General features: G+C 36.9%; 1 protein-coding gene across 1 annotated transcript in view; it reads left to right on the forward strand.

Moving 5' to 3' along the window:
* Positions 1 to 15,202, forward strand: part of CACNB2 (calcium voltage-gated channel auxiliary subunit beta 2) — a 415,522-nt gene that overhangs the window by 17,984 nt on the left and 382,336 nt on the right. Inside the window, exon 2 of the mRNA XM_069086269.1 lies at positions 2,593 to 2,685. Within this exon, the coding sequence (XP_068942370.1) occupies positions 2,593 to 2,685 (93 nt within the window). The remainder of the gene's footprint in view (positions 1 to 2,592; positions 2,686 to 15,202) is intronic.

Below are 15,202 nucleotides of genomic sequence, written 5' to 3' on the forward strand. Positions count from 1 at the left end.
AGGAAGGGAAGGCAGGAAGGAGGGAGAGAAGGAAAGGGGGAGGAAGGAAAACTTTATTGAGTAATGTTTGTGTATAAGCCATTCTTTTTAACAAAAAAGCTGAAAATATGTGATTAGTCACTGGTCAGATCAGTATAATAAAAGAACAGAAATCATTTCTTCTCATTCTTTCTCTGCAAGATTTTTTTTCTGGAGATTGTTTCCTTTCCACATATAGGTGACCAAAAGTAATTTCATTGTTTGATTTATATTATTTGACTATTTTGTCTCAAATGCTTTGCCATTCGATTTATGGTTCCTGATTTGTCTGTTAGTAGAGAATGAACAGGATGCCTCAGTTTCCTCAATTACAAAATAAGAGGATTATATTAGTTGATCCTCCAGCTCTAAATCTATGGCCTGTTGTCTATGAGGAGGTTGAGCCATATTTATATAACCATGATTAGTCCCAATAGCTTACACTGAACCTGGGATAGTAAGGGATTCCACGATTATGTAGAACTCATGCTATATAGTAATGGTTATTTTTTCCACATGGAATTATTTAATATTTTTATGTTATTGGGAAACTTTTGAATGTCACTTAAGGTTTCTTAAGCCTTGCAAGACATTTGCAATCAATCCTTTAATTGGAAAAGAAAGTTGTTAAAAGAAAATAATTTTTCAGTTGTTTACTAAATGACATTTACATAAAAAATGTGTATACTGGGTAAAACCCTGTGTATTATGTAATGAAGGCCCAGGGTTGATTGCCTTTCCTTTTTGAAGAAGGAATTAATTCAGTGGTGGTAAGACACATGTATATTATACAGATCTCTTGACTACTTGAAAAGGAATGAACTTATTTAGGAAATACCTTTTGTTTGAAGGCTGTTTCACAATTATAGTGATTAGAAATTCACCCAGATTACTCAACATAATGCCTATACTTTGTAATAAATTCCAACTTGTGTAAATACTATGTATATTATAGTTTATTTGATACTTAAGTTTTAATGAGAGTCATATGCTTATATGAGATATTTTAGGTTAGCATTTTCAAAACCTGAATAGAGTGATTTAAAATTGTTTCTGTAATTTTTGATGATTTAAGTTACATGAGTCAAGTATTTCCAGTCATATTGTGGCATTTATCCCCCAGATTTTTTTTTCTTTTTTCCAAACCTAGGATCAGTATATTGCATAATTTTCTCTAACAAGTTGTGTCTGTAGATAGAGTAAAGGTGAAGGGGTCAGGGGTGAGGAGAGAGCAGGATTTCACCTTCTGTAATGTGAACCATTGTCTGCGACAATTCTGATGAGTAAAAGCAATTTTTTTCTTTACTTTGAAAAGACAATTTAAAAAATTGTCTCTAAATGTCCTATAACAATATAGGGATATAACATTATCTTTGTTACTTTATTATTTATATATACAACTGAAATCTTAATTGTTCAATTTAAGTCAACAAACATTATTAATCATTTACTGTGTGACCAACGCTTGTACTAAGCTCTAGAGAGAGAATACAAATAAAAGGAAAGATAACCCCCTGCCCTTAAGGAGCTTTCATTCTAATGGTGGAACACAATATTGATCAAAGGAACTGAAAAGTATGAGGAGATTTGATGGGGAGTACTCAGGGTGGGCATGGTGCCAACGTCCAGAGAGTCAGAAGTGGATTCAGGAAAGGAATAATGGATGACCTGGACCCTTTCTAGAGATGGAGGTTCTGGGAAGACTCACCAGTGAAATAAAGGGGCCCCAAGAGTGGAGGGATCTTCCAGGGTGAAAAGACCACAGAGGCAGAGGGATATGCTGGTGTGAGAAAGTAAGAAAAAAAAGAAAGTTAAATATAGTTAAGCTAGAAAAATTGACAGGAAAAAGTAATTAATGGCAGTATTTAGACTCACAATGAATGGAGACAGTTTGGAGAATAAGAGAGATACTTGAATAGGATCATAGGATCGTAGATTTAGGGCTAAAAGTTACCTAGGTACCTTAGAGGCTGTTAATCCATTTCACACACAAGGAAACTGAGGTCCAGAGAGGTTAAGAGATTCCGAAGTTTTCACAGCTTGTGGTCAGTCATCTGTTATGTAATCGGAACATTATTTCTTTGCTATCACCTGAAAAACAAGGAATTCCACCACATGAGGAGGGCCAAGGATAGCAGAGAGGTGATTTATCACACAGACACTAGCAGATCATGGCATAATGATGATGGACACTCTATGGATCATCTTATTATATAAATGGAGTGGCAAAGACCTCTAATGGCTTACTAGTTGCTCAGAGCTCAAAATGCCAATTTTGGATTGGTGGTTCTCGTATTCATTGGATCTGTTTTCTTACCATGTAGAGTGAACAAAAATGGGTGTGAGTGAATGAGTAGATGTTTTAATGGGAAACTTTCCCTCCCTGAGCATAATATATTCTTCTGAAAGAAGAAGTTTGATGGGGGCAGTGGGTTCTATTGATAATAATTTACCAATTTTACCCGTGTAACAGATTTGTCCTTACTAAAAACATTTGTTTGACATTGTGTGGGTATTAACATAATAATCCTGTGTAAAGATCTAACACGGTTCCTCCTTTTCTTGTTTGCACAGGCTTATGGAAAAGGAGCCAGAAAAAAAAATAGATTTAAAGGATCTGATGGAAGCACCTCATCTGATACTACCTCTAATAGTTTTGTCCGTCAGGTAAGGTGCCACTTTAGTGTTTCTTTAAAAGCATTTTGGAAATATTGGTTGGTTGGTTGGTTGTCATCCTTCATTCTCAAAGAAGACCAAAATGACTTCGCTATATTGGGGTCAAGGTACAGTGTGTCTGACTGTGGCTGAAAATATATTGGTTAGGTTTTTAAAAAAAATCATTTTTCCTTGTCAGGATACAGAGGGGAGTTTGACATTGATGTGATTTTAGAAAAATACTGATATAAGCCTTTACAATTCCCTGTGTAGAAGTTCCTCAGAAGAGAATTATTACTAAGACCTTCTAGAAACATGTTGAAGAATGAGCTCTAAGCAGTCTGCTTCTTATGAGATGGTGTCAAAATGGGAAGACATGATTAATAGATATCCTGTTCTCTTCACGAGCTGATATCAAGTCAGAGATTTCTATGTAAGGGTTTTCATACCTATAACCAGCTGGTTAATGATTGATTCTTTAAAATTCTCTTCCCACTATGGATTGGTAATATTAGAGAAATGAAAAAAAATCTAAGAAAAGGGTAGGCCCTTTTTTCCACTTAATTGTGTGATCTCTGTGAGGGGAAGGCTAAATAAAAAATACTAACATCTCTCATCTTTAAGAATAAAGTTCAACAGTTGTTGAATTCGTATATTTCCTGGTAGAGTCATTACTTCCATTTGCTTTTCCATTTGCTTTTCCATGATATAGTTCAGCTTTGTGTGCTTAGTAGCTAATTGTATGTATGTGGGGGTTTGTGCCCAGAATTGAAGGGTGAACTTTAAATAGGAAAGACAAAAATTATGTAATATAATGAGAGATAGGAGAGCCAGCCCATTGGAGGATCCAGAAAGAAGGAAAAAAATACAAAAGGTAAAAATCTTGAACTAGTTATATCAGAGATGGGAATTTCATTAAACTTAATCTTTTCATAGCATAGAATTTAATATATCCCACCTTCATGTGGGACTCTGTGTCATCATAAATTGACCTCATTTATAAAGGGTCCTGTAGCATTGACCTTAAGGTGTATGTGCAGTAATGAAGGAAAATGAGACTCCTTCCTTGGCAAGCTTTACAGCATTTGTTGAGCTTTCTAAGATAAAGACATATTTCTCTTTATTTTTTTTCTAGTTATTCTTTATTCTGTCAGCACCACTTTGACAAGTTACAGAACTGCTACCAGGAAAATGGAGAGTAATAGTAAAGGAAGATTTTTCTGACAGTATTTGCAAAATGCAGAATTGGCAGTAACAAAAAGCATCACTTGAGCTAATCAGCCATTGTTTTAGAGAATGTCTTTAAAGATGCTACCCTTGGGGGCGGCCAGGTAGCACAGCAAGTAAGAGCACCGGCTCCAGTGTTGAGAAGACCTGGAGATCGAATCCCGAGCTCAGACACTTAGCACCTACCCAGAAACACCTGGCCGTGTAACCTTGAGCAAGTTACTTAACCCCGATTGCTTAAAAAAAAAAAATGCTACCCTTTTTTCCTCCTGTTTCTCAAGCTGTGGTCTTATCACGTGGCTTTGCATAACTTAGAGATTCCTCTGACTCTTTACCATTTCACTGTGGTGAGGATAGAGCAGATAGAAGTGTTAGTGTTGGTGGACAGTTGGTAGACAGTTTTGCTCAGCATCTCTGGTCTCTAGTTTTTCCTTTAGGGGAGAGGGGAAAGGAAAAAAAAGAAATTTACATGATAAATTTATTATATATTTAAAAGGAATAGCAAGTTATACAAAATAATTTTGCAGTTTCATGTCCAATCATCTTTTTATTATTGTGTTATGGAAATACTTGCTTTATTTCATAAATTAGAAATAAAATAGATTAAATTAAAAAAAATACTAACAGGGTAAGGATAGAGATAGGGGCTGGGCCTGTGACTTCCTTGGAATAGAATTCCCAGGTGAGATCATTCTCTCTACCAGTGCAGGTTCATACCTTCTCTGGAATTTATATTCTTAGAGGATTGTATCAAAGACATGTCCTGAGGATTGCATATGATCCAGGGCAATCCAGAGGTCTGCCAGAACCATGTTAATAATGTAATTGGCAAATAAAATATTTAGCAAAATATTTAACAAAATAAAAATATAATAAAATATAGATGATATTGCATTTTAAAACTAAATCAAATTGTGTGCTGGGCAGGGATCCTTATGTAAATATTAGTGGTCCCAGGTTCTATATGAGTTTGATACCATGGCCTAGGGCACTTAGAGGTTAAGTGGCTAGCCAGTATGTGTCAGAGGCTGACATTAAACCCAGTCTTCCTGGCTTTGAGGACAGCTAACTCTCCACTATGCATTGGGCTTTTCTAATATTACTCTACTAAAATTCATGAGACCTGGCACCTAAACCTGAAAAGCAGGGAGTCTTCTTTTCTTAAAGGTAATGCAATATCCTAGTTTTAAAGCCCATTCGTTGTTGTCATTGTTCAGTTGTTTTCAATTGTATCTGACTCTTTGTGACCCCCTTTGGGGTTTTTTTAGCTAAGATACTGGAGTGGTTTGCCATTTCTTTTGCCAGCTCACTTGACAAATGAGGAAACTGAGGCAAATAAGGTTAAATGACCTGCCCAGGGTCACACAGCTAGTAAGTGTCTGAGGCCAGATTTCATGAAAGTGAGTCTTCCTGATTCCAAGCCCAGTATTCTATCCACTGTGCCACCTACCTGTCTACTTAGGAACCCTGAATTCCTGGGTGGTCTCACTTACACAGGTTTGAAGGTTCTAACAATGGAGAAGATACGAGTTCTTGATTGCAAAAATGGCATCATGACTATACGCTTTGTGTGGGTATTTTTAAATAAAATGGGCACATCTGAAAATACAAAATACAATATATTATATACTACATTTACAAACAATACAATTATACAATATAAACATAATATAAATATATGTAAGCATAAATAAATACAATATAAAATATAATACATACTGTGGTATAGAGACACACTTTGAGAAGGTTAAATCCATAACTCCCTTAACTGAACTGCCCAGATATTGTTAGGCTTCAATTAGTCTGTGATATTTGTTTATGTGCATACACATGCCTAGCAAAACCACGGCATTATATAGTCTTTAAAAATTGGAAAGCTTTGTGAGACTGTCTCATCATCCTTGGTGGTCTCTTTGGTACTCATGTTAATTCAGTTAATTCAGCAAGGGCTTTCCTGTAGCAATTTCTTAGTTACCATTAATTGGAATCCCTTGAAATAAGAGTCTGAGATTATGTTCATCAAGATCTGGCAAGTTCTGTTTGGGTCTAATTACATTTGTTTTTTCTAAAGTTCCATTTTAATATTGATATTTACATGTATATGACATCTCAGTTAAAGGGACCTGTTGAGAGGAAGCATTTCATCTTGAGGAATGGCTACAGATTCTTGGTCTGCTTTTAGGCTGGAAGCAAAAGGACCATTTCAGTGAAAGTCATTTGTAATATTTGTGGATATCAGTGAGGATTTGATTTCATCAACAAGTCAACCTGGAATTAATGCGTCATCAATCTTTTCTTTTTTTTTAACTCAACGATAATTTTGAAAATAAAAGCACAGGGTCAGCTAAGTGGAGTAGTGTATGGAATGCCGGCCTTGGAGTCAGGAGGAGTTCAAACTTGGCCTCAGACAATTACTAGCTCTGTGACCTTGGGCAAGTCACTTAACTGCAACTGCCTCCAAAAAAAAAAAAATAATAAAAATAAAAGCACAGTATAGGATCACAGATTTGGAGCTGAAAGGACTAAGCATCAACCAGAACAAGTCTCTCATTTAGCAGATTAGGAAACTGAGTTAAGAGACATTAAGTGACTTGCCTATTATTACACAGGCTCTAGTATCAATCTAGTATATTACACAGGGGTAGGATTAGAACCCAGATTTTCTGGATTCCAAGGCTATCATGACACCATGGAAAAATGATACCTTTCTCCTACCTTCTAAAATGTCCACTTGGAAGATAGATTGGAGTTTTAGTGTAGGAACCAAAATTGATTCTGGTATTGCATCAGAGGTACTTAGCTACAAGAAGTGAGCACTTTATTTAGATATATGTAGCATATTATATGGGGTATGTATATGAATATGTAGCACATTGTATTATTAATATTATACAATAATATTCATATTAGTGTAATGACATCAGGCTACATTTTGTTGTTGTTGAGAAATCTTGACCTAGGACATCATACAAGAGCAGAAGAGGTAGTCTTCCTGGTATTAGAGGAATATTGAAGGAAAAGTTAGCTGTAGGTATATTTGTTTTGCTGTTTCAAGGATACACTTTTCTCTTTTTTAACCATGTAGAAAAGTATTGTATGTTCCCATTGTCTTGAAGCTAGACTCTATATCTAGTTGACATTTTATTTAAATCAATTTATGTTTTGAGTAACTTTAAGTAACTTCCACCTTCCCTGGAACATCAGGGCATTATTGCCTGCTTAGAGATCCAGATGTGCAAAACCTGAATAAAAATGCATGTGGTACCGGAGAAATGACATTGAACAAATGGAAAAAAATAATAAATGACTTTATTAAACTATTACCTCTGGATGGAGAAGTCTGGCAGAAAGCTTGGCCAGGATCACTTTCCCTTTTACCACCCCACTTGTCCTAAGTGAGCTTAAACTTCAGTTGCTTTGGAAATCCTTCCAGTTCTTCCTGGAGTCTGACTCAGTCCATCTTCATGTGGGTTTCTGTACTTGGATAATCCGTAGGGTGGAGAAGGTGAAGAGTAACATTTATACCCCTGGCTTCAGATTAGGTCCAACATGGGAGAATAATACATAGAGAGAGCTGTCTTCAAAGCCAGGAAGACCTGTTTTCAAATCCCAACTCTTACCTTTAATGACTGTGGGACCCAGGAAAGGTCATTTAGCCTCTTTAGTCAAGTCTTTAAGACTAGAGTTGGAGATAAGGTATTGACTTATTTTGCTAACAGGAGCTTTCTCATTTGGTTAGTCTCCATTTCATCAAAATCATAGGTCCACTCCCTACTCTGACTGACGTTGTACCAACAGTTTAAAGCTCTCAGAGCTGTTATTTAGTGAATAGTTGACTCCATTGCTTGATGGTCAAGTGAAATCAAATGTGGCTTCTTAACACTCTAATTCAACTGGTGGAATAGTTTCATCTTTATGAGAATGGATTTCTCCCTTAACATGTCACAGACATTAGCATGATGATAATATGCCCCTGCGTAATATTTACATGGAACCATGATTGTCTTGAATCTATGACTATCATATTGTCAAATGATCAGTGATTTTTAGGTGGGAATACCTGAATAATTGAATATTATCCATGTGCATATTAGTTGGTAGTATATTATTTGTTATGATTAGTCAGCAAACATTTATTACATACCTAATGAATGTAAGCCAAGCACCATAGACACAAAGACAAAAATAAAAGTTCTTGCCTTCAGGGAGTTTATTTTCTATGATCAGCAGTTTTTAAGTCTGGAAAACCCTTTTTCCTAAAAACCCTTTGCTTTTCTATCTGTGCTAACTCTAGGATTTCATTTCCAAAACGGAAGACAATTAAACTCGTTTCATAAGATGTAGCCAAGGCCCTGCCCCCTCCCCCAAACAAAACAACAAAGAGCCCTAAACATCATCCAAGGGCTGTTGGGGGAGGAAATACATGAAATGATAACATTAAAAATTATAGCACGGGGATTTGGGAGGGCAGAGTCATTTACTTGGAGGAGAAGGAGGTGGAGAAGGACCAGCATGCCTGGCATTGAAGGATCACACTTTTCTGCCTCCTCTTTTAGTCCAATTGTGCAACCGCAGCTAACTGCACAAATTCTTTGGTACTGCCAAGGTCAGTAAAAACTATGCGCATCTGCAAATAAGCATCGGTCACTAAAGTTTGGTGGGGGTGGGGGGTAGTGATACTATCTGTAGCTCTCTCTTTTGGCCCAGTTTTCCCCTTCTTGTGTGTTTTCTGCTTCTTTAAGGCCACGTGCTCTCCCTGGCTACATTCACGTACCTGGCAACTTTCCTGAGATGAACACCAAATGCTAAGAGGACCACCGCCAGCTTTGTTTTATTTTGATGAAAGAACGGCATGGCAACACGTTTCATTCAGATCGCCTTGCTGAGCAAGCCATCCTGGATGTGCAGCCCACGACATCCAGGGTGGTACATTTTCAAGGGTCACCCTGTTGGATCCAGCCAGGATCATTTGGGAGTGGAATGGGGTGAGGGGGAGAAAACTGATTCCCTGTACCATGACCATTTTTTTTTGACCTTTGAAGTACCAGTCAGCTTATTGCTGGAGGTTAACAGGAGAAGGACTCTGAGTCTGATCTGGTTTGTGCATACCGACATATGTTGTGGTTGTAACGAAATAATCCTGTAGCTTCCAAGCGTTTCCAGGATACAAATCAGGCTGACAAAATGGAATGAACTAAATATTTAACAGAGAGTGGTATGATACTTTGGAACCATGGTATTCTAAACAAATTCCACCATTTCCCAGTATCCTGTCCCTTGGTTCTGCTTTTCTGGATCTTATGTTAATTCAAATTTTACTTTAAATACTAATGATTAAACACAAAGCACACTATCTCTTTTTTTTTTCTTAATTTTTGTTTTGCAAAGACAGATTAAACAGTGATAAGGATTACAGACCCCAGGCCTGCTTAGACCGATATGCTCAAGGTTTGATAAATCTTTCAGCCTTTAAATATTGGCTTGGTGCCTTCTTATGCTGGTTTCAGTCACAAACATTACCATAAATAATTATATAGTGGATTTATTACCATTATGCTTTTCTGTAAATTTCTTTCTCTTTTCATAGGCATTTGCTGACCAGATTTTGTGAATGGTGGAACTTACATTTTGTAGTGTTAGGAGGGCTGGGTTTGTTGGGTTTTTTTTTTTTTTAGCATTTTAAAATTATGCAAATATTTGCCTAATATTATCAGTGAACAAACCACTTGTCCATCTTGTTATATAAACATATAGGCTATGCTAATATATTTGTATATGTGCATATATATAAAATATATTATGTATATATTAGCAGTCATCGTTGGAAACTTAATTTTTTAAAAGGCATTAAAGCATATCAATTTATTTGTTGTGCTTAGATATACTTGGTTTTAAAAGTCTAAATTTTAAAATAGATTTTCTCTTTGAAGAAGGAAAGGGCATGATTATACAAATAACTTTTGAGAAATGCCTTTCCTAAATTGGTTTATTATCATGTTTGGATCTTTTCTTCTATAAACAAAACCATTCTTCCAATTACTAAAAATAATTGAGTAGATTAAGGCATTTAATCTTTTGTATTTGTCTTTTTCATTAAGATAAAGAAAACTGTTTTTAAAAAACCCAGCATTATTTCTGCATGTATGATATTATTGCTAATAATAATTATAACTCACATTTAAATTTTTATAAATATTTACTTATAATAACCTCATGATATAACATAAGTAGTTAGCCCATTTTTACTGATGGAAAAACTGAGGCATAGAGAGGCACAGTGACAGGGCCTGAGTAATAAGATGAATCTTAAAATTACCATGTACTTCCCCCCTTCTCCCCATACTCTGTTAGCACTGCTACTCATCTGGACAAGCCTTGTAAAGATTAGGAATCTATAGGCCTAAAAAAAAAGCCAATTAATATCAATCTAGAGTTCATCCAGAGTAGGATATGTATCAATATTAGAAGAAAGAGAGTGCTATAAAACGACATTCATTTGCATGCTATTCCCTCTAAAGTTTCAGAATTTCATAGTAGCTTGACTTCTCTGTTGTGTTCATTCCTGGTATCAAATAAAAGGGTCTGTATAATAGGGGGAGGGGTGGGGAAGGAAAGAATGTCTCAGGTTGCCCTGCCTTAGACCAGAATCTGTGAGCCAAATCTCATCACAGACAACTGACCTGCCTGTATTCCCTGTTGGAAGTTTACTTCCTGGTAATTGGCTATTCCTCACTGCACATGAGAGTTCCACAAAAGTCTTGCTTTCCAGGCTTTATTTACTGAATCACAATTCCATAAGTATTTATTAAGCGCCTTATACACGTACCGAGGCACTGCACAAGGCAAAATAAAAAATAGTTCTTGTCTTCAAGGAACCTGTATTTTACTCTTTGACATAGAAAGAACTTGAAAAATGATTTATTCTATCCCTTTCCTTTAAAAGGTGAAGAAACTAAGGCCTGGGGAAGTGACTTGCAGAGTCAGAGTTGAACATAGTTCTTCTGATTCCAAGTCTAGGGTTCTTCTTCTATACCCTATTACCCTGTTCTGAGGAAGTAACCAAAGACTTTAACTTTGGGTGGAAGGCATGAGAGGTTCACCCAATGGTGGAAAGAAGATTGAGTCACCCAGAGCCAAATAGATCCTTGTCAGAAATCACATTGCATATGTGACCTTGGCTAGTTTAATCCCAATTGCTTTGCCTTCCCCCACTCCAAAAAAAGAAATCATATTGCAAATACACTCAAGAAACTACTTATTGGACTAGATTGGGGTGGGGAAGCTGCAACCTTGAGGCCACATATGGCCTTCTAGGTACTTGGGTACAGCCTTTTGACTAAGTTCAAGTTTTACAGAACAAATCCTTTTATTAGGGGGATTTTTTATGTGAAGTTTGGATTCTATCAAAGGGTCAAACCTGAGGACCTAGAGGGCCAAGTGGACCTTGGAGTTATTGGACCTAGGCCAAAAGGACCTAGACTCAAGTGGCCTTGAGGCTGTAGGTTCCCCAATCCTGGACTAGATAACTTCAACAAGCTCAAGGTGGTCAGTTAGGAAGAGATGATGGTGACCAGAAAATCAGTAGAACTAACCTACTTCTTCTTATAGTGCCTACTCTTAGATAATGGTCAGGTGCCAGTGTTCTAGGTCTCATACAGGGGTAGGTTTTCGGTTATTGAGAGCAATGGTGGTCTGCTATTTCTGTGGTGACCACTTGATTAATGGAGTCGTGAAAGTGGGTTCAGATCCATGAAGTTAGGCTTGTGTCTAAGATGTAATTGTTATTTGGTGATGTGTGTGGTTTAGTTCTTCATGGGGAAAATAGAATGCAGGAAGAGGCAAGTAAAGGAATTGGTCCCTCCTCACTGCCTCTCTTCTCTTTCTCCATTTGGTTAATTATTGTCACCCCCTCAATTGCATGGCATCTGGTAAGCATTTATTTAGCAATTGATAGATCCTTTCTGAAAAGAACCCTTCTAAAAACTCTTGATTCTCCAAAATTCTAGACACATCAACTAAACCCACTTACATTATCTGGCATGTCTTGTTCACTACTACAAGGACTTTTCAGTAGAAAATGGAAGTGGAAAAGGTACTTCCTATCCACCAAATGGAGCTAGTTTCCCCATCTCTTGATTCCTTTTTTTCCTTTCCCTTCCTCTATATTGTGGCCCAAAGTGAATAATCATTGGATATTAGAACTTGTTCCCTCCAGATACTAGAATGGTTCCCTTTCTACCCTTTCCTCCTCTCCTTGCTTTCTTTCTACATTTTAAAAATAATTGATGAATTAGAGATTTATCTTGTAGCTTAGACTTTTGGGACATCTTGAATTTTCCTAATTGTATTTCAATATAATTGACTCCTTTTGTCATCCTATACATTTAAAAACATTACTCTGAGAAGGTATCTATAGGCTTCACCAGACTACCAAAAGCAGTCCATAATGAAAAAAAAAAGTTAAAAAACGCTAATTGAGAGGGAAGACTAGAGTTTCTAATTTTCCACTTTTCCTTGATACCAAGTGAGAGACATATTTGAGTATGAAAGCTTGAGTGCATAGTTAAGCATCTGACAAAGGCACTTTGTCTCCCTTCTTGCCTAAAACACACACCTTCCCATTTGTCCCTATCCATCCTAGGGGTCTGGGGTATTATGATCTCACCCGGTTTTCTCTTTATTATTGTTTTTAATGAGGCTGTAACTTCTCTGGCCCATGTGTTTTCTTTATAAACTGTTATGCCTTTTATAACCTCAAGGTTTACTACTGTTCAAGTTTCTCATTCCCATTAAAAGAACTCTGTTCCACTTCAGTTCTGCCCAGATGTTACTGTTGGAAGTTGGAAGAAGGCCAATTCCTCTTCTGGTTTTGTCTCCCTAAACTTTTCTTTTAGCTCGAGTAACTCCAATATGAATTTTGGGGGCAGGGGATAGAGAAGATGACTGTAAACGTACCCTGTCATCTGTCAGTCAATGATTCTTGGATCCTTCAACCTTAAGGTTTCTTATTCCCTTCAAAGATGCAGTGTCACAATCTTGCATTGTCCTAGAGTGATCTGCTACTGATATGCCCTGGGGCTCAGGGTTCCTGCCCCTCCCTACTCTGTAACCTGGCCATGCAGTCCTATACTGGGTTCATTGGTAGGGAAGCTTGGCCTCTCCTCAAGGGAATGTATTTTCCATTCTCACATTCATTAGTTTGTCACTCAACACCCCCTGACTGTTCCAGGGACAATTCCATTTTTTCTTCCATACTGTTTTCCCCCAAAAAAGGGAATCAATTTTTAAAAGGTACCTTAAATATACAAACATGAATTGGTTATGGGATGGGTATTTTATTCCCGAGGGCAGCTAGGGCCAAGCCTGAAGTCAGGAAGACTCATCTTCATGAGTTAAAATCTGGTTTCAGATATTTACTAGCTGTGTGACCCTGGGCAAGTCACTTAACCCTGTCTGCCTCATTTCCTCATCTGTAAAATGAGCTGAAGAAGGAAATGACAAACCACTCCAGTACCTTGCCAAGAAAACCCCAAATAGGGTCACAAAAGAGTTGGAAACAACTAAACAAACAAACAACAGAAAATATATATATTAAAAAGGATCCCAGGACACAATTAACAGAGCAGTTTAAAAAGGATCCCCAAACTCTTCTTGTAACCAGGTTACAGTCTATTTGGGGGCTGGTAGTAAGCCTCACCAACACATAATAGAGTTTGGAATTTCTAATAATTAGCTATTTCACATTTGGCCTCTTTACCGGACATTGTGTAATCAACCAACCAGCCTTAATCTTCTTTCTGGTGGCTTCTCTCTGATGTTAATTATTCCCTTGGCACTAGCCTGTTCCTGTCACTGCTCAGATACTCTTTTATCATGGCGGTAAAATTCTGTTAGTCACTTCTCCTTGCTTTTGTTTATTACTGTTATAAAATAAGTCTTATCTTGCTGGTGGGAAATGTCCCTACTGTGAGTACAGGTCTCTGGGTCTTTTGAGTTCTCCTAAGACCCTGTACTGAAAGAAGGAAGACATGGATGAAGTTGGCCCCATCCCATACACAGGCTTGCCTAGGGAGGACAGGCATTCACACTTATGGTGCTATTGGAAAAAGGGCATTCCCTACCAATGCCTCCTCCTCAGAAAGAAGAAAAGCAGCTAAGGGGGCTAGTTATCCCTGTAACATATCTGCAGAGAGTACGCTCAGTGGGCAGTCATGGCTGTTCAACTCAGAATGAGTCACAGATGTCCAGAAGAATTTTGGTCCTTCCAAAATTCTCCCTGAGGAGTGGCTACTGATCATGTTCCCAAAAGGCTCAGAGGGAGAAGGGAATGGATGGCACCTGATATAGAAGTAAACATTTGAAAAGAAGAGATCAAAACTCTTTCAGTCAATGCTAAAGGAATGTAAAAGCACATGTAAGTTTTTATCATCAGTTTTATAACTAGAATGGCAGATTATAATTTTTTTTCCTCCTTTTTTTAAATTGACAAATGAGCTCAGGATTTTAAAAAATAATGTTGTTATGAATACAGTCAAACTGTTCTTATAATTCCATTTTGAATTCCTTCAGTGATTTCAGGTAATTTCCTAAAAAAACAATGCCACAAACTATATCATGAAAAGCAGCAGATGGCATGTCCAAAATAGAACATTCCCTCTGGCTTGTTAAACAAAGATTAAACTTGATCAGTAGTACCAGGAGGGCCTCATTTACCCATTAGAGTAAAGCATTTGGTCTAGAGACATGCATATCACACAAAGCATTCATCAAACACGACAGATGTATTGTTCCATCCTGTGTCTTGTTGGTTCTGGGATAGATCTGGTATTACCTACATACTAGACTGAAGTCAGGGTGACTCCTCATACCATTTTGGTCCTGAGTTTGGGCTTAAATATTTTGAAGTATCAATATTAGATTTTAGGTAGAGAGAGCCGGTCCCAAAATTAGGGAGACCTCTTTTCAAGGTCTCTCAGACAATGGGTAAATAATTAAACCCCTGTAAATTGCAGACAGTACAAGGTATCCTAAAACAGTGAAGTCACAAGTATGTGTGTGTGTATGTGTGCATATGTATGTATGTGTAAGTGTATATGCATATGTATCTATAATATATAGTTATATACCTATATATGATATAGTGTATTTATATATAATAGATTATTGTATATGTAACAGTATAATAAAATATAGTAGTATAACAAAATAGTATGTATATAATATATGATTATATATGCAATATATAATCATATACCTGAATATAGTAGATTATAACATTTATATAATTTATAATATATATGCT

Source organism: Petaurus breviceps, unplaced genomic scaffold (genome assembly GCF_028583685.1).
Source record: "Petaurus breviceps papuanus isolate PSGF00001 unplaced genomic scaffold, PetGlider_PUasm1.0 178, whole genome shotgun sequence".
NCBI lineage: Eukaryota > Metazoa > Chordata > Mammalia > Diprotodontia > Petauridae > Petaurus > Petaurus breviceps.